The sequence below is a fragment of the Polyodon spathula genome, chromosome 5 (assembly GCF_017654505.1).
Source record: "Polyodon spathula isolate WHYD16114869_AA chromosome 5, ASM1765450v1, whole genome shotgun sequence".
Taxonomy (NCBI): Eukaryota; Metazoa; Chordata; class Actinopteri; order Acipenseriformes; family Polyodontidae; genus Polyodon; species Polyodon spathula.
In genome coordinates this window covers 65,669,557-65,688,672 of record NC_054538.1, presented here as the reverse complement: position 1 = coordinate 65,688,672, position 19,116 = coordinate 65,669,557, and the positions used below count along the sequence as shown (strand labels likewise).

At 36.7% G+C, this 19,116-nt stretch overlaps 1 protein-coding gene across 2 annotated transcripts; it reads right to left on the bottom strand.

Moving 5' to 3' along the window:
* Positions 1-1,047: 1,047 nt before the first annotated feature.
* Positions 1,048-18,950, bottom strand: LOC121316176 (Golgi-associated PDZ and coiled-coil motif-containing protein-like). 2 transcript variants are annotated; one of them, XM_041251042.1, is made up of 9 exons: positions 18,505-18,950; positions 17,794-18,323; positions 9,876-10,040; positions 7,450-7,625; positions 7,050-7,215; positions 6,651-6,746; positions 5,655-5,819; positions 4,442-4,616; positions 1,048-2,946 (listed from the first exon to the last, which is right to left on the bottom strand). In XM_041251042.1, the coding sequence occupies exons 2-9, from the start codon at positions 18,070-18,072 to the stop codon at positions 2,828-2,830; spliced, it is 1,341 nt and encodes a 446-aa protein (XP_041106976.1). In that variant the 5' UTR covers positions 18,073-18,323; positions 18,505-18,950; the 3' UTR covers positions 1,048-2,827. The 2 variants fall into 2 exon arrangements, with proteins under 2 accessions (XP_041106976.1, XP_041106975.1); XM_041251041.1 differs by having other exon boundaries at positions 18,510-18,950.
* Between the last annotated feature and the right edge of the window lie 166 nt (positions 18,951-19,116).

Here is a 19,116-nt window from a genome sequence, read left to right as displayed (position 1 = left end):
CTTAAATAAAAAAAAAATTCATTGTTGAATACGAACTATCAGTTGTAATGAAAACTAATGCAATTATAAATTTAATACACAAACTAATTAGCTCAGCATAACAGCTGCACTGAGCACCACACAGCACAGCGATTTATTTTGGTTCTCTCTATTCAAACTTTAAAAAGAAGGGATTTTCATTTTACCAACAAAGATAGTTAAGTACTAGAGACCTTCAAACACCAAATCCAATTCTTAAAAATAATAATAAAAAAAATTAGATATATTCTTATATATATTTATTATACATAATAAAGTGGAAACAAGCTAACAGAATTAATATCTATTTGTATGTAGGTATTTTGGCATTTCGTTATGATGAAGATCAAATACTTAAGGCAAGGATAGGTCATTCTATACCAGGATCACACGGTACAATTAAGTAATTGATTGTTTTGAAACCAAGATGGGGACTGCATTGGTTCAAATAAACAATTTAGAAAATAACTGGTCTGGCAGGTGTATCAGTTTGTTTCAAAGAATTTGAATCTGGAGTCCAACATCACTGAGGCCATTACCCAAGGCTGGGGCTACAGATGCTGGCCTTAATACAGTAATAGGCTTCATATAAAGTAATGTTTACTGTATTCAGAATAGTTTGTACATGTAAATACAGTATACCAACTGTCACTGATGTGTAAAAAATGAAGTTACCAACATTTGACACCAAATGTACTATACTTTCTTAAACAATGACAGAAGGATTATTACCTGACTATTCCCCTGATCAAGCCAACATGTCCATTGTGCTTGCAGTATGAATAAGGGCACCCAGGCTTTGATGATCTAAAGCAGTTTATATACATTCCATGCAGGAAAGATGTGCATGTGCACAGGTTACAGGGATGACCTACCCTGAGCATGCGTTGAGTTTTGTTAGAGGTTTTTTGAAATATCATACCATTTATTTAACTGCTCATACATTTTTTGTAAACTTATTTTTTGTTGGGTAATAACAATAATAATAATAATAATAATAATAATAATAATAATAATAATAATAATAATAAACCAAAAAAAATAATTTCACAGATTTAAAAGTAACAATACTTCAGATGGTAAACAATACAATTTTTATGCTTTTTTTTTTTTTTTTTTATACACATTTTCCTCGGGATAGTTATGAAAAATAATTCAATTTACAGACTGGTAAATATAAAACATAAAAGTCTGCATGTACAAAACAAACAAAGTCAGCTACAGAACATGCATAGCTATGAACCCATAGAAATACTGTAATCATTAGATAGATAGATAGTTAGACAGACAGACAGGCTCTCTGGTATGAACAGAAATGAGTGTTACGATATAACCATGTGTTACAGCACAACATTTCTTCAGTGGAACCGTAGTATTGTAATACCATAAACAATCTGTTTATTGCTAAGACTAAAACATGTATTTGTTTCAAATATTTAAAAAAAAAAAAAAAAAAAAAAAAAAAAACCCCACACACACACACACAACAGCTACCAGTCTTGCCTTTCAGTTCTTAAAGCTTGGGATTAGTTTAAAGCTTTGAGGATCAAATGTACTCAGAACTTCTTTCCCCGTCAACCCATGTTTTGCATCCTATTTTCTCTTTGAGACACACACACACACACACATTTCCACATAGTTCTGAATGGAGGTACGCTATAGCATATCCAGCACACAGCCTGGCTATAGTCATCTTTGGATACAGGCCGGTAATCTCAAAAAAAACAAAAAAACACCTTCCTTTCTCCTTTCTAACAAGCCCCATAAACAGTGACTGTAGTATGAAAGCAGAAATCACCATAGTGGCTTCTTACCATTGCAGATCATTGCCAAGGGGTAAGAGATGCACCAAAAATCAATGCATATTGAAACCACTCTTCTGACTACCATATATTTTGCTCCATGTAGTAATAATGAAAATAAAACACACACACCATCCCTTGACCATAAATAGCCATTTGTTTTTGCTGTGTTATATTACTGAAATATAAAAAAAAATAAAAAAATAAATACATTGCACTTCTCATAACAGGACACAGCAATGTCAGATATTAGTTGAAACATATCCTAGATCCTTCTTGCTATATACTTACTTCATACTGCCATAAACTATAATACATCCTCAACACTGGCTTGTTCTCCATGTTAGCGTTGTTATTCAAATGATGAATGCAAGTTCTACATAGAACCCCAAAATCCTAATGCATTCAAACTTGGTGCCTGGCAACAATGGTTAGTCAAATTCCGACCTGTACAGTAAAAAGTCCTATTGATATTTTGCAGTACAACTGTAATCTGTAAATGTAACTTGTTAGTCAGCAGCCCTAGCTTTAAACCTGGGAACATGAAGGAAACACAGGACTAAGAGTCAGGCCCTGATAAGGTCTCAGCTTACTCTATCCTGGCAAGTCCTCCTCATCTTGGCATGTGGGTCTTACTTTTATCAGTTTGTAATGTCAGATCTAACAGGCTAAATAAGCCTCCAATAAAGTAATAATTACATTTAAAACACCCCCCCCCACAACATTCTACCAGCTGCCAAGTCTCTTTTTCACCAGCTCAGTTATCACCATATCACTTTTTTTGTTATGGCAAAACAGAGAGAGTTACATACATTCAGTATTGTTTACAATTCATATTAAATGGTAACCATAGCAATGTCATTCCCCTTTTCCATTTCTCATGCAGACAAACTCTCATTGACTGCACAGCAGTCCTTCCTCAAATTACAAAAAAAACTCTTATTTAACAAACATACTGTTCAAAGTCTCTTTGTACCCCCTCAGAATCCTTTCATCCTGTACCCAGCCTATGAGGAGCTCTCCGCAGACTTGACAGGCTTGGGGGCAGTCTCCTCGGACAGCGCTTCACTGGAGATTCCGTTGTCTCCGTTTTCCACAGAATCAGTCACAGAGTTCTTGTCTAGGGCTTTAAAACAACAAAATTAGCACACGTTCAAAAACACTGAGGTTCGTCAGTTCTACTAATATATTCTGAGCACTAATAGTGACAACTGCAGCTAGTTTCACAGACACTAATCTTGGACTGACAGGTGTAAGGTTGGTAATAATGAGTCTGTGAAATGAGTCAACTATTTTAAGATAAGCTGCAAACAATTAAGGGGAGGCAATTTTTTATCTGATAGAGAAAAGCTTTACTAGCAAGAAATAAGGTCTTTGTTGAATCGGAACAGCAAAAACAAAACAGTGCTCCTTCGCTATAATGCAGGTCTCAGGGGACACACATTAAGAGTATGGGGGACACAACACACATCTGACTAAAATACAAAATAAAATAACTCCCGCTCTACAATGCACATACAGTGAAGCAAAAATGTAACTTTCTGTGAATTAACCATGCATAAAGCACCATGTAAATCAACACTATAAAAAAGGCAACATTCCCACTCGTGGATCATTTTAAATTAGTTTTAAAATGAATGCTGAATACAATGTCTGTGTTATAAAGTGCCAGCACAGTTTTTCTTCAGTTCTAAAGCGGTTTACAGTTTGAACACCACCGGTACTGTATTTACTGTAGAAATACTGCATGAATCATTGGTATAGGGAATTGGAAGAAATGCTGTAGCCGAGAGCCTTATAGCGAGGGAGCACTGTATCCTATCATGCTGCCTTATAAATAATGCATAACATAATGCATAACACATAATGTGTAATGTGTAAAAAGCACTATGACTAAGATATGCAATGACAGGCTATTAGATATGACTTGTATCACCTGAGCCAGTAACTATAACAGGCATACTGTCTTTTCAGAAGGATCAAGGAATCTCAGATCTCTATTATGACACCGAAAACTGGTGTAGAGGTTTAAACTCATCGTGAAGGTCTGTTATCTTTAATGTAAATTAATATGACAGCATCTGGGCAACGGCAGATAGATGAATATAAAAACAGGATGGAAATGTACCATTTTTTTACAAATCGCACAGAATTGGATGCTTGAGCAGATGTAAATTCCACTTTTCTTTTTAATGATTCAACAATACATCTGCACCTCACACCAGTAAAATGAAGCTCTCAAAAAAGAGTGCAAAGGTACAGGTAGTGATGATACAGAATCTCATTCTGGCTGTTACACAGTAAATAATTTCTAAATGCATTAAAAAAAATACTGTTTCAATTTGAATTAAAGTTGCACATTATGTAAATACTCTGATTTTATTTTTACTCTGTACTTAATATGCTTGAAAATAATGTATTGTTTACCTCCAACCACTTTTAGGGTAGGGATTCTTTAGCGAGTATCTGATCAATAATGTTTTCTTGGTCCTTCTATAATTTAGGTAATCAAATTATTTTTCCCCCATTGAAGGAAATTTTGGTAAGACGTTGTTTTAAACACCCAAACATACAGACAGATTTTGCCTCTCTGAGGCTGGACTAAGATAAATCATACGTACCTTGCAATGGCCCAGCATCGCTATTGCCGTTGTTCCGATTGGAAGTTGACCCTTCTTCAAGCTCATCAAGATACAAGCGGTAGCGATGGCCACTGTCGTCCTCATACTCAACGTTTTCATCATCAGAGTCCACCTCTGGGGCCACGTACACCACCTCAAACTCAATATCGCCTCTCTGGAAGGACAGATAAAACAGTTACACAGAGGAAACCCCTTCACCTAGTATTGGAACAATAATCGAGAATACAATAAAATCATGGTAACAGTGTTTGACAATGCACACAATACTGAATTTTTATACTATGGCATTTATCAGTTATCATGGTGATCGTCTATATCGCCTTATTATGGAAAACCATACACAAATCAAAAGGAACAACATGAACGAGTTCTTCAGAAACTATAACTTGAAGAAAGCAGTGAATGCCCTGCAATTACTCTGTTTATCACAGACTTCCAAGACTGAAAGGCAGTGATAATTTATCATCCCTGTCTATAACAGGAACACAAAAGCGTAACAGTTCAAGTTAAGGTGGTGTGTGTGTGTGTGTATGTCACACTATGTATACCACACTCACCATTATACATAGCTCTCTGCTTCTGCACGTAGTAGCTGGACTGTGTCACTTCACACCTAAAGTTACATACTGGCACGCATTATGATGCAGCAGAGTCCTCATAAGAATGTAGTACACAAACACCACATCAAATTATAGTCTACTGTAAAACTGAACATAGTTGTGGATACTGGAATGTTTTGGCCTTAACCATCACGAAAACAAGTACTCCCACATGAACTGACTGGTCTCCTTTTAAGAGGAACTCTTATTTGGTAGAGAAGATAACATTTTTTTAAAACAAGCAGCCTCATCGCAGAAATAACAATTAACCTGCTGCTTCAAAATCTCTATTTAAACCAACCACCGCTCTTCCACTGTCTCTTAACCTGTGAGAAACAGCAAGCAGTCACATTTCACAAACAGTACAGCTTCCCTACTGCTAGTGAGGTTAAGGATAAAGGGATGTGCTGATAGTGAGGAGTTAGTTTGAGATTCTGAGACTGAATCATCCCTTATAAATGATAATATATAACAAGATTTAGCTAGCTACATTGCAAAGTATCCCAACTACTGTACATACATGTTTTATAAACCTACCTCCCTGTGCAAAGCGGCACTGAACTATAATGTGGATTGAAGGAATGTTTTTATACCTGCTGAGACAGTATGGTTACAGCTTCTTTATGCTTGGCGTCCCTCAAGTTAATGCCATTTACAGCCAGAATGGCATCTCCTACATGCAGACCCCCACAGCGCTCAGCAGGCTGGCCAGGGTGGATCTCAGATATTAAAATGGGAACTCCATGTTCTTTACCACCCTAGAACAATGAAAAGGAGAAATAAAACAATTACAAAAACAATTCATCCCGCTGTTTGCTTGCGTTTTTCAACTCTACTGAAATTACTACATTTTTTGTTACGGTTGCAAGGTTTTATTTATTTATTTTCTTTTCAGCCTAACGTTAAAAATCTCATATTGACAGCAATCTAAGAAATTAATGCAACATCAAAAACATGAAACCAGGACACTTTCCAAATACTGGTTCTATACAATAATTATTTTAATTTTAACATATTTCCTTGTTAAGGTGGCAACATCATTTTCTGTAACACTATAACAAAGGGTAGGTTATACTTCATCCCATGGCAAAGACATCAGATACACATTACAGGTAGTAATAGTACCAGGGGTTGAAATTAACGCCGACCATGCAGCAATTACTGTGGGTGCCCTTCAATTGTGGTTTACCGGTAATTCTGCTGATTTAGAGTGTGCCTTGCACAGTCTTGCAGTGAACAGAGCCTGAGGCTTGCAGCTGGGCCTCTCTATGTAGCTACGTGGATACATGCTTGTATCATTTGGTTATTACTGTCCCCATGGTGTTCATGTAGATCAGTATTTTATTGCAAGGTGCGAATTTGACTGTTTTAGTGTCTGCTTTGGTAAAATGTCCCCGAACAAAATCAGACTGTTTATTTATCTGTCAAGAGTCATTTAGAGCCATAGAATGAAATCATGATTTATTTAATTTGTATTTATAGTAATACATTGGGCCGCAGAGGCAGGTGCAAAAAAAAAAAAGGAATAGTGGAAAACATATTTTCCAAGAAGTGATTACATAAACATGGTGGTGAATTGAGTAACTCACTGTAATGGAAATACCGAGTCCCTCATGATCCTCTTTAGCCAACAGGACTTTCCTAATAGGTCCAACACCTTGAGTCTTCTTTAAAGTGTCCGACTCCTGATTAAGCAAAAAAGGGACCAGCAAGCAATAAACAAATACTTTAAAATCACAAACATCCCCAGCCATAGCTGTAAATGAGACATACAACACACCTTTTGATATTTAAACTTCTGTGTATTTATTAGGATAAACCCATCACCACAAAAATCATGCCATACATGCACATCAAGTTGCGTTATACAATACAGCAGTTTAACAATAATGGTTGTTAAACATTTAAGAGGAGATTTTACAAATTTACAAAAATGTTTCAATACAGAGATCTTAAAATGAAGTATGCCATTACTGATTGTTACTTACGTGCCCAACAGGAGTAGGCGTGGGTCTTTTTGGGTCATTGCGACCTCTACATGCCCTTATGACAGTTTTGTGCCGGTGTAGGTGTATTTCTGCTTCTAGCTGATTCCACAATTTGTCATGGGCAGGACCTTTCATATCCCTGCCTAACAGCTGTATCTGCTGCACCCTGCGAGGGAGTGACAAAATAAATAAAAAAATAATTTGTAAGAAATTTTATATTTGTTTTGGTGACATCTTAACTCACTGTAAAGTGTTTCTCATCACCCTTGGTAACAGGAATGATGGTTATCTATATTATCGGCCGAGACATCAGTAGCCATGGGAGACTAACAGTAGGTCCACCTTCCTCAACAGTTGTCTGCAGTGGAGTTTAAGGTGCTGCCCTAACATACTTTATTACCTTCCTGCCAGCTCCTTGTCAAGGTATTTAGCTGCTAACCGGGCTCCATAAACTTCTGCTTGCAGAACAGCAATATGCCGTCGAAGAGCTTCATTCTCCTTTCTCAGTAACTTCACTTCAGACTCCAGCTTAGCTTCCTTAACCTTTTCTTTTTTATTTGCCTCCAGCTCTTTCTCCTGCATAAGAAAAACATTTGGAAATGTAAATAATGGTGACTTGTAAGAGTGAACCAGAAACCAAAAAGAAACCAAAGATGGGCCAGGCAGAGTAACAGGAATACACATTTTCTGTGGCCGTTTCACTAGAACTCTGCCAACTGTACTTGCTGCTTGTTGGATACTCTTGTTTGATGTAACTGCTGTTGCATTTTTGGATAACAAAATATATCAAATCAAGGCAGACATTTTTTAAGTGATGTCTGGATTTTATTCACCGTCGCTTATTACAGTTGCATGACAACAAGATGTGCAATTGAACAGTTTTGTATTCTGGGGACAGATCATACAAATGCAGCAGCCAGTTATAATAATAAAAAGACGAACACACGACACGCACTTCACTTCACTTACCATCTCCTCCACAGTTGGGACAGACTTAAGACAGAAAAAAAAGGTTTGAATGTTAGAAAGTAGGCAAAGCAAATCTAGATTTTAGTCCTCACTGTTACTCAATTATATGATGCAGCAAGTGGAAAGACTGTTGCCAATAAAGTGTAAAAAAATAATAATAATAACAACTTTGTTATGTAGTCAGCTGTCAAACCATAAAAAAGGTTTTATAAGAAGTTTCAAAAGATGTATCAAATTTTATACTTAAATGAAAACTGTGATCCAAAAGGTATAACTTAACCAATCAGAAATTACATTTCCAAGAACATTGTATTCAGTTGTGGTATTTCATAAAACAAGACCATGACAAGATAATTCCAACCTCACCTAAATCTTTTATGCCTTGGAGTAGATTTTTTAGGAAGTCTAAATATTTTTTGTTGCTTCTCCTTTGAAGGTGAGTAAAAATGCCCTAATACATGCCTTAAACCTTATAAAGAGTTTAGCCCAGAGCACACCGCCAGACGTGACCGTTGCATCTCAATGGAGGAGGTTTCGTCTCAAAAATGTTTTCACAAGCGGGCATCGCACACTGCCCGATTGAAATCACAGGAAGGGACACACAATTTCTGATTTTTTTTCTGTTTGACCTGCCCTGGCCTGGCCTAGATACATAAAATACAGAGGCAATGAGGCAAATCAATGACAATAGATGAAAACATAAGGCTATGATAGTACTATCTACAATTTTGGCTAGAAGGCGACGTGATCGTGAAAAACCACATATGACTGAAGAGATGCATATAGCCTCTCTCTATTAATACACACACACAATGTATTATATTGGTTTGTATATAATGTCTGTGCCGATATCTTTTGAAAGCAAGCTCTGACAGCCCAATAAGCATTGTACTTAACTGTTACGTTAAATATTTACAGAATACTTAAAAACTGTTGCTACAATCATGATTCACTTATTATTAATAGCGTTTTAATTAATGCTTATGTGGCTGTCAGGGCTTGTTTTCATTATATGCAAACCAAAGGAATACCTTGTGTGTGTGTGTGTGTTAATAGCAGAGAGAATGCATGCATTTCTGTGCCTAGTCATAGGACTGAACACGGTGAAATCATAGGTTGATGACTTTGAGACTTGCCAGGGGGTATAACACACTGCCCGATGCAAGCGAATCGTTTGCAAAATATTAAACATGTTTAAACTTTGAGATCGATCAGCCGATCCTGTAAAATCGCATGGCAAAGCATAACACACTGCCCAGTGCGACTGAAAAATCGCGTTGCTATTGATTGCATTGGGTAGTGTGTCCAAGGCTTTAGCAGCACAAGTATAAGTAAACCACATTTCTTTCTTCTCTAGACTGTAGGCATTAAATAAAGCTGCAAATCATTTGGAAAAAGAAACGAATAAAGAAAACATACCAGTAATTAATGATCAAATCAGTAGAAATGTTTTGCCAGCTTTGCACAAGCACAAAAAAATAAGTATTTAGAAAAAAATTTTAAATGTTAACAAATTTTACCAAGCTCTTGGCAACCAAAAGTGTGCTTTGCATTTAAAAAAAATAAACAAAAAAGTGACAAATTAGACAACTTGCAACCTAGTATTAAATATTAGAAAATACAATAGGCACCCAATCCATTGACACACTTCAGCTGTGTTTTCAAAACTATCTTGAAGGGAGGTCATGGTATCTGGTTATTTACAGTGAAAATTAATGAACTAGACACTTCCAGCTTTCAACTAATGTACATTATAACAGGGGTAAAATATATATATATATTTTGTGTAGTACCACTTTACACGGTTTTGCCCATTTTAACGTGTGATGTTTAACACATTGCTGTGTTTATACCTACCAACTTGGCTTTGATGCCCCGTGAGTCGACGTTCTGCCCAGTCTTGGAGTGGAGCTGCAGCTGGATGGCATGGAGCTGCAGCAGTTGATCGTGGACTTCCTTCTCAAATGCAATCTTCTCGCCCTGTGCCTCAGACAGCTCAGACTTCATGTCTACTACTTGGGCCTGTGGGACACGAAAGCAGCAGTCAGGTCAGCAGGGACTAAGAGAGACACTGCATTCATTTGAGGTTTAAAACAAGCATTCAACGGCACTACATTACACATTTACAATAATATCCATATTGTTACACTGACCATTTGTAATGATACAGTATTTGACTTTCTCCCATCTTCTGCTTGCCCCAACTAAATATAACCTATTTAGCATGTTGTATTGTTTGCGGGTGTTTATGCAGTTAAACTTAATTCTTGAATATGAAAGCTTAATACTGTCTAACAGTATGGATAATTGTCTTTTCGGCTCCATCTGATCATTACAGTACACAAAGAACAGAGTCTGAACAAGGGCTTCTTTTTAATGCATCTTGCCAGACCATGTGGTCAGAATTCCTGGATATGCTCACAGACCAATATAGCCCATTGATTCCCGGACAGCAACAAAGAAAGCCAGTGGCATGGAAAACTCCTCCTGTAATCTGACAACAATGGTTTATTACAAATATCCTCTAACCAGTTATACTCATTTGTGACTTGGTCCATTTCAAATCAGGACTGAATGCTTTTACTAAAACTATACAAAAAGAGAAACTTTACTAAAGATTCTCAGCTGGTTCTTATTGTATACACAGAACAACATTGGCTATTCATTGCAACAGTAGCTGTGCAAGTCTCTCCTCTGGTAGCATCCATGGCAGAGACAGGCTCAGAAGTATCCTACTTCTACAATCATGCTAATCCTAAAAAAGACTGAAATCAAGCACTGCAGCCTGCTAGATTTATTTCTTAATTTAACCAGGAAAACCTTATCCAGGCCTCTTTTACAAGAGTGTCCTGACAAGATGACCAGAAACAGACAGCAGTAATTTCACATCCCTAAAAACAACATCACTCTAAAAGACCATCTCATTATACATTCAATCAGGGATCAGAAACATTAAACTTTGATAATTCTATCATTTAATTTTAAATAAATATATTAACTAACATTCACATGCACACACTGCTACTACGACTGACATCTTGATTGTACAAGAAGTAAAAATAAAATACAAAAAGAAAAATAATGATATGGAGAGAAATGGCAGATTAAAAGACACAGCAGACATAAAAGCAAATGAAGAATTAAACATTTAAAATACACAACTAAAAAAAAAAAAAAGATGCTTGAAGGGCATACCACAGAGCAGAAAATATTAGCAGAAAGACAGCTTGATTTACCATGCCAGATGTCTACTTAAATTTATTGTACCATATTGATAACCTACTACACCACTGAATAGGGAATACACATAACTTCAAAACAGGTATTTGATCAGTGAAGACAAAGAGGTGTTCTGTTTGTCATCAGTACAAGAAATGCCCTTGAAGTCCTATTTTGTATTGATGAGGAGAGCTCAAGGCTTATAATCACACTTTCAGGAACAGCTCTACTACTTGAAATTGAGAGCCTGCACCTGTTAAACAAATGGAGAACACTGAGACACAATGACAGGCAGTGTCTGTGGGTGAGCCTACAGCTGCTCCAACAGTCCAATTCCACTCTCCTGAGCAGGTGTGTCTAGGGGGTGAGCTGGATTCCCGGGAGGGTGGAGCCTAAGCACCACGGACGGAGACGTGTCCATTTATATAGGCTGCATTTTAAAAGGCCAATATTGGAAGGTAGTTTGTAATACTGTAGATCTGTGTTAATAACTGAGAGAATAGTTCAGATCTTAGAAGAACAGGTTTTAACAACACTGTCAGCAGTTTCCTTAGGAATGACACAAACAGGACGTGGCAGCTGCAACACCAAATGGGACTAGCACTTATCGGGGAAGTTTAATTCATGACAGTCTGCTGTATTTAAGGATATGAGCAATGGCTGCCGGGAAGAACTGAATGAAATTACTTTAACTAGACCCAACTTAACTAAATATTCAGATAAATCAGCTACGAGGAACCAGAGGAGCACACATGGGATGAATGGCCTCCTCATTTGTACATTTTCTTGTGAATTAATAAAAACATATCTGACGTTGTTTGTAGGGAAAAGTGTTGAATTTAAATCAAGGGAAGTAATGTTAAAACTTCACAATGCATTAGTAAGACCTCATCTACAATATTGTGTCAGTTCTGGTCACCTTGCTACAAAAAAGGATATTGCTGATCTAGAAAGAGTGCAGAGAAGAGCAACCAGAATTCTTCCAGGTATAAAAGGCATGTCATATGCAGACAGGCTTAAAGAATGTAATCTATTCAGTCTTGAATAAAGAAGACTATGTGGTCATCTGATTCAAGCATTCAGAATTCTAAAAGGCATTGACAATGTCAACCTCAGAACAGAAAATAGAAGGCACTTTTTTTTTTTTTTTTTTTTTTCTCCCCCCACAGAGAATTGTGAGGGTCTGGAACCAACTCCCCAGTAATGCTGTTGAAGCTGACACCCTAGGATCATTCAAAAAGCTGCTTAATGAGATTCTGGGATCAATAAGCTACTAACAACCAAACAAGCAAGAATGGTGCCAAATGGCCTCCTCTCGTTTGTAAACTTTGTTATGAAAACAAAATAGCCAATTTGAATTGATTAAAAAGTGTGAAAACCAAGTGCCCTTATCACTTTATTCAGATGATATTTAGAAATACCATTAGGGTTAAAGTGATTCCCAATTGACTTTCAATAACAAAAGTGCTATTGACTGCTGTGTCTATGTTGACTGTGGTTTCTTTGGAAGCTAATTTTACAGTTGAGACATTTGGAAAATGAATCAGTTAAAATAGTTTTGAAAAATAATGACATTATAGAGCTATTTTTTTGATCCAGTCTTCAAACATTTCTGAGACAAAAACAAACAAAAAAAACATTACTGGGTTACAGTACTGGGTGACATTTGGTCCTGCACATCTCTACTAATGTGTCCTAGTATGAGAATAAACACACAGTCCTGATGAAATACTGCATTGAAAAAAAACACATCAAAATATCTCTTACTCTCTTATCCTGGGAGTTTTTTTTTTTTTTTTTTTTTTTTTTTTTTTTCTGCTGCTGCAGCTGCAATTTTCCACTGCAGTACCAATAGCTGTAAACCAACCAGAAGCCAGCACTGGGTTTGCATCACATTCCACATGGTGTGAAACCTATAGCTTTGTGTCTCCTTGCCTTTATAGAGCAATGTAACCGCACTACTTCCTATTACACAATTGCATATCATATTATTAATAAAGCTAACTCTTTCAAGACTCTAAATATAAATAAGGATGGGATAAATAACACTATGTAACACAATTTTTTGTTCCTGGGTAGTAAATGTTATTTCCTAATTGCTTATGCCTCAAAAGTATACAAAATGGCTATTATTCCCCACAAACTTTGCTTTTGTGACCAGGACAGGTAAATATCGTAAAAATATCACTATTTCCAATGAGAAAACGGGCGCTTTTGTGTCTTTTCGTTCACATAAAGTCAGAAAAAAACAACATATGAATCCAAATTAACATGTATTTATACTAAAGCAATACAAAAATGACTACAAAAGATTTAGAAGCGAGTAGTTTTTCGAGATTTACGATTATACTGTAAATTTACAGTAGTAAAGACTACTAGTTTGGTTTTGGAAAACTCCACTCAACACAGCAGACCCATCAATGAGGCCCAGTGCTCCTACACAGCATATTCTCAGGCTTTCACCCTTGGTCTGTTTAGATGGATTGGTCTGCACTCTGTACAGTTCGGTACGTTTGGTGTGAAGTGTGAACAACAAAGTACACCTAAAGAGGTGGTCTTGGTCCTTTTCGCAAATGCAGAGAGTCTGGTTGGCTTGCTAAACTTCAATGTGAACAACAGCTGGAAACTAACTACACAAGGTAAGACCACTCGGAAGTAAACATTTAGTGCATAGTTTAGTTCATATTCTGAGGAAACAGGTAGAGCAAAAAACAAAAAATGTCTCAACATGTTCAGACTAGATGATAATATAAAGAAAATAATGAGTTGTTATGCTCTGCAATAGATTCACCCAATGTTTCATTTTTAAATTATTATTGTGTTATTTTTATACAGTTATATTTGTTAATGGCTTCAGAGTTTCTATGCCGTCAGTGAATTGAAGAAAAATATAAATTAAATAAATGTTGCCGTTTTCACTGTGGAAATCTGGTAATCCTAAACTACATGGACAGTGCGAGAAACTGAAGCTCTGATAGAAAATTTGGTCAGACACCAAAATCCAAGCCAAACTGAACACTCACAAAAAATAGTAATCTATATTCACTGTGCAGAACTGTGTAAACTGCATTCTCCTTTTGAAGGCATTCATGAAATGTATTAATTAAATTAGCGAAGTACTCCCCCAGTGCTTTCTTCCACAGCTGTAAGAATCTAAAACAAGCTATGTTAAAAACCAAAGCAATACATCAATAGCTGCCATCTTTCAATATATCGGTACCTTGCAGGATACTGTAAACATCCGGTTCACACACCATATAAATGAACTGAGTGTTACAAACTACACTGTGAACACAAACAAACTCGATCCTGAAAAAAATGAAAAGGGACCAAAAAAACAACAACAAAAAAAAAAAACTTATCTTGCATCCAAACTCGTCCCTTTACTAGCAGAAAAGTGTGACCAGCAAGCACATTGATAAGGTGTTTCAAACTAAACAAACCAGACCTTTGTGCCTTCTATTACTTATTTCTATTTATCACATTTAAGACACAAACGATTTAATTTGTTACTGTATACAATGGTTGACTTATTACAAAGTTACACAGGGCTGGGAGTAAAACACACACAGATCATTTTAACATCAGATTAAATATGTACATGTGCATACTGTAGGTATTCTTATACCAAGTAGGCTGGTTCTAAAGTTTTAGGTCAAACTGACTGACATAGGTCATCTTGGGGTAATTGTTTAGGTTTTCATTTCATGGCAGCATGCTGCATGTCTTTTCAATGTCTAGGAATAACATCTGAAGTCATGCTGAAATTGAGACAAAGCTGAAAATGAAAATTGACTTTCTCCTGTTCCTGAGGGCCTTCCCCATTTGTCCAAAGCTTTAGAATTAGGCAAACATGTTCTGTACCAAGATATATTCAGTGACTTATAACATCAGCCTCAAGCTACAGCAATTCAAATGAATAAACACATTACATGTTTACATTAATGAATGTACCTACAGTAACCCATCCCTGTATACACAGCACACTAAAGGGCACTAGAAATACTCAGTGGGTTTCTACAAACTTCTGCAATACAGAACTTGAAATATGCATTTTAAAAAAATTTAAAAAACACAATGCTGAAATTAGATTAAAAAAAAAAAAAAACATAGCTGGAAAAAAACCCACACGCTAGCAACCAGGTACAGATGAATCCGTTTTGTATCACCTCACTTCATGTCATGCCCCATTCTCAGGATTTTTTAAAAACCACTCGCCATGCATCATAGGTTCTTTGAGAAACGACCTCTTTCAATATCATCCCACAAACCCGCTTATTGTCATGTACTAAGTAACCACATCATATAATTAATTTCCAACGCAGCTAACAACCAATAATCATCGTGGCTGATAAACTGACATTTTGTGCAGCCTATCAAATGCTGAGTGGGCGATGTTAACAGGATACAGTTCAGTTACAAAACACCAATATCACCTCTTTTTTTTTTTTTTTTAACAGTCAGTCTTATTCACTAAAAAAACCCACCAAGTGCAACGCCTAATTCAGAACTTTCATCAGTCGACAATTCATGACTTTTTTTAGATAATGACACAAACTGTTTCGTTCCAGTTACTGATACAAAACATATGTGTCCTGTAGTGAACTATATGGATTAGTTTAAATGTAAAGAATGACTAAATGTAAAGTATTAAAACACTGCTCTTTAATAAATTTGTTTTCTTTTTTCTCACACTCATGTGCTGTCGTAGGCAAATATGAAACCCGGTTTATATCATGACCCGTTTATATCACGAATTATGCCTGCACGCCAATCACACTATAAAACAGATTCATCTGTAGTTTGAATTGTAAATGTACAGCAAACAGGTCAAACTACTTCAATGTTATAGAACTATTAATACGAAAAACAAGTTAGGCAAGCTTGAATGGCACTTTTTTTTGTAGCTAACGAAAAATGTTTCATAAATGTTCGCTGCCTTGCACATCCATTCATTATATAGGTATCAACTGTGCAGTTCTGCTATACACGTTTTAGTAAACAGATATCTTGAACTACATTAGGTTAATGAAATCTGTTTGCAGGCCTTTCCTGGGTAATTTCGCCTGGAAGGTAAAACTGTCCCCACCACTTCACTGTTTTCTTTCCTATCAAGACCAATCAGCTGCTTCAGTTATAAATTGACATGCTTTCAGCCAGTAACATGCTTTAACCCAGAAGAAATGACCCAGGAGGTGCAAATGCAAACAGATAACCTGAGAAGGAGGCATACAAATTAAGAGTTTCTTTTCACCTATTTATTTTGTTAGCTACAATTAATTGTGCTGTCATTAAAAACGAAATCACCTTGGAAAAAATAAAACCCTACACAGTCAACCTACTGTATTTGAGGGGGGTGGGTGTAAACAAACTAATCTGCTTTATTGAAAAAAAAAGACAAGGCTACACTAAACTGTCTTTACCCCTACTTGAACTGTCATGAACAATGTAATTGTGATAATCAGAAAACAAAAAACATTATTTTACAGACATATAATCACTTCAAAAACTACAAGCCTAGAATTAAATAATGATTAAAAAGGGAATAAGCATCGCATTCCTAATCCTAATGAGGCAGTGGAATGAAAAGGATTTAAAATGCACGCCCCGACCATTACCTTAGACAAAGGCAAAACAATGCCAAGACACACTCTGGGCAATGGAGTATATGACACACAGCCACGTATAAATACTGTATCAATCGAATAATTAACTGACTAAGTACTGAATAGTGGTGTATCCATGTCTTGTTTAAAAGGCCACTGAATAATACTGAACGCAATCTTTGATACTTTTGCCATGGCAAAGCAATGTGGAAGATTTTCAAATACTGTGAAGTGATGGTGAATTTAGTACAAAACTTTCAGGTGTTAAATACAATAATAAACCCAACTGATGTTGAGAAGTAAGGGGTGTAGGTAAGAGGCTTCTTGTATTTGGCTTTATAAATCAACACAATAGAGAGAGAGGTTGAAGGCAGGACTGACAGCCACGTCACTAACTTCATTATATATTAAATACAGTTGAAGTGGTTTAACACGTGGAAAACGCAACGACTAGTGTAAGTCCAACCACAGTTAAACCAATCTTCTGATTTATTCAAGCCCAAGATGCTTCTATTTGATACTTTATATATTGTTCAGTTCAGTGTTTTGCCGTCTCAGTTTTTTACTGCAGTAGATTCATGGGCGTTGTCCCACATTTGGGAAAACCCAACTCCTTTTAATGCAGATAAACAGCAACAACTAAAATGTTGTTTTTGAGAAACAAAGGGGATACATTGAGTGTGTTAAAACGGTAGATTGCGTCTCTTTTTTTCAAGAAAATCTCTGCTTTAAGAAACCACATTTGTGTGGTATGGGGAATATGGTTTCAGTGTTCTAGAAATGAAAACAAAAAACATAACATCTAATTATGAGGTATTAAGGTAAAATAGCTGTCAAACTATATTGGGTATGTAAACAACTAACCATTTCGTGTTGGGCAGTCAGCGAAACCTCAGAAAATACATCGCAGGAGCATTTGACAAGGAGATGATTTGTTATTTAGAGCTTACCTCAAGTTTGTGATTTAACTGAAAAATGGTCTGAGCTTTGTGGCAGAGTTGGGCGAAGCAGGAGCTTAGGCTGGTCATTTTCTGACGGCCCTCATATGTAATATCCGCCTGATCTGGGTCGATCTCTCCTAGCAGCAGATCCACGTCCACGAAAGCTTTGTCGAACTCCTTCTCCAGGACCTCCAACCAGCGGAACATCGAAATCCCCGAACCGGGTCCTGTGAGCGCTGAGCCCTGGGAGGCCGAGCAAGAGGAACCGCCGCCAGCCGTCGCAGACATCACTGCAGCAACTGCTGTTTGTACTTTGTCTTCTTGACGTTCAAAATAATAATAGTAGTGTACAAATTGAGTTTAAGTAGCTCTGTTTTAACTACAGAATGGCAGACTGTTACGACAGTTGTCTATTTACAGCCCGTGCTGTGTGATAGTTATTGCAGGATCTACCCGGCTTCTGTGGACCAGGAAATCCGACATCCGCTATGGTACTGGGTATCGGGGATCGACTAACATTCCCTGCCACACATCTGGACCTATTTGAAAAGAAAAGAAAAACGAAGTCAGACATAATCGAACTAGTTTCTTATCCTGGCATGTCAGTGACTCAGCAACCAAAAACAGTAAGTTTTGCACAAAAAAAAAAAAAAGAAAAAAAACATAAATAAAACACATGTTGTAACAAACATTTTATTTTAAAACATAATATTTGGTTACTTTACGTTAAAGGAAGCTCTCCGTTTCTACGCCTTATTCTTGGGTCATCTGGCAGTGGTTGTAGTTGCACGTCAATCTCAGTAGTGTCTTCTGAGCCAAAGCATTGTACTGGCCGAACTTGTACTGTCAGTCAAGGCACTGTTTTATAGTGTAACTTATACTGTAACCATATGTAGAGTATACATACTATTGCCACCTGCTGGGCACTTAATAAATAGCAACTCGCTGATTGTGTGAATTAAACAAAATAATAATAATAATAAAAAAATACATTGGAGACCTGCAGCCGAGACTGAGCTGCTCACTCACACCCTTAGAGGAATATTTACTCTAGAACCGGCTCCTGTGGGACGCACACACTGCCGCTGTTTGACCTATCCCTGCTCTGCGGATAAGATATCCAATAACTCTCAGTGAGAACCTTTCTGAGATAAGCATGGACTGATAAGAAATCTTGTATTAAGGGCTAAGGACACCACTGTCAACAAATGCTATTAAAGTGAATATAGATTGATTAAAGTGTGGTTTGATCACTAGTGTTTCGCCTGTTATCTTCTCCTTGAAAATGGGTTACTAAGATCGCTTACACATTATAAATTAGAGTTGCAAAAC

What these genes read in the sequence shown, in the direction of transcription:
- LOC121316176 (XM_041251042.1), bottom strand. Translation starts at nt 18,072, where the DNA reads ATGTCTGCGACGGCTGGCGGCGGTTCCTCTTGCTCGGCCTCCCAGGGC. An exon ending in GACTCGGTATTTCCATTACA is followed by an intron (nt 5,820 to 6,650) that starts GTGAGTTACTCA and finishes TCATTGTTCTAG; the next exon opens with GGTGGTAAAGAACATGGAGT. An exon ending in CGATGCTGGGCCATTGCAAG is followed by an intron (nt 2,947 to 4,441) that starts GTACGTATGATT and finishes GTTGTTTTAAAG; the next exon opens with CCCTAGACAAGAACTCTGTG.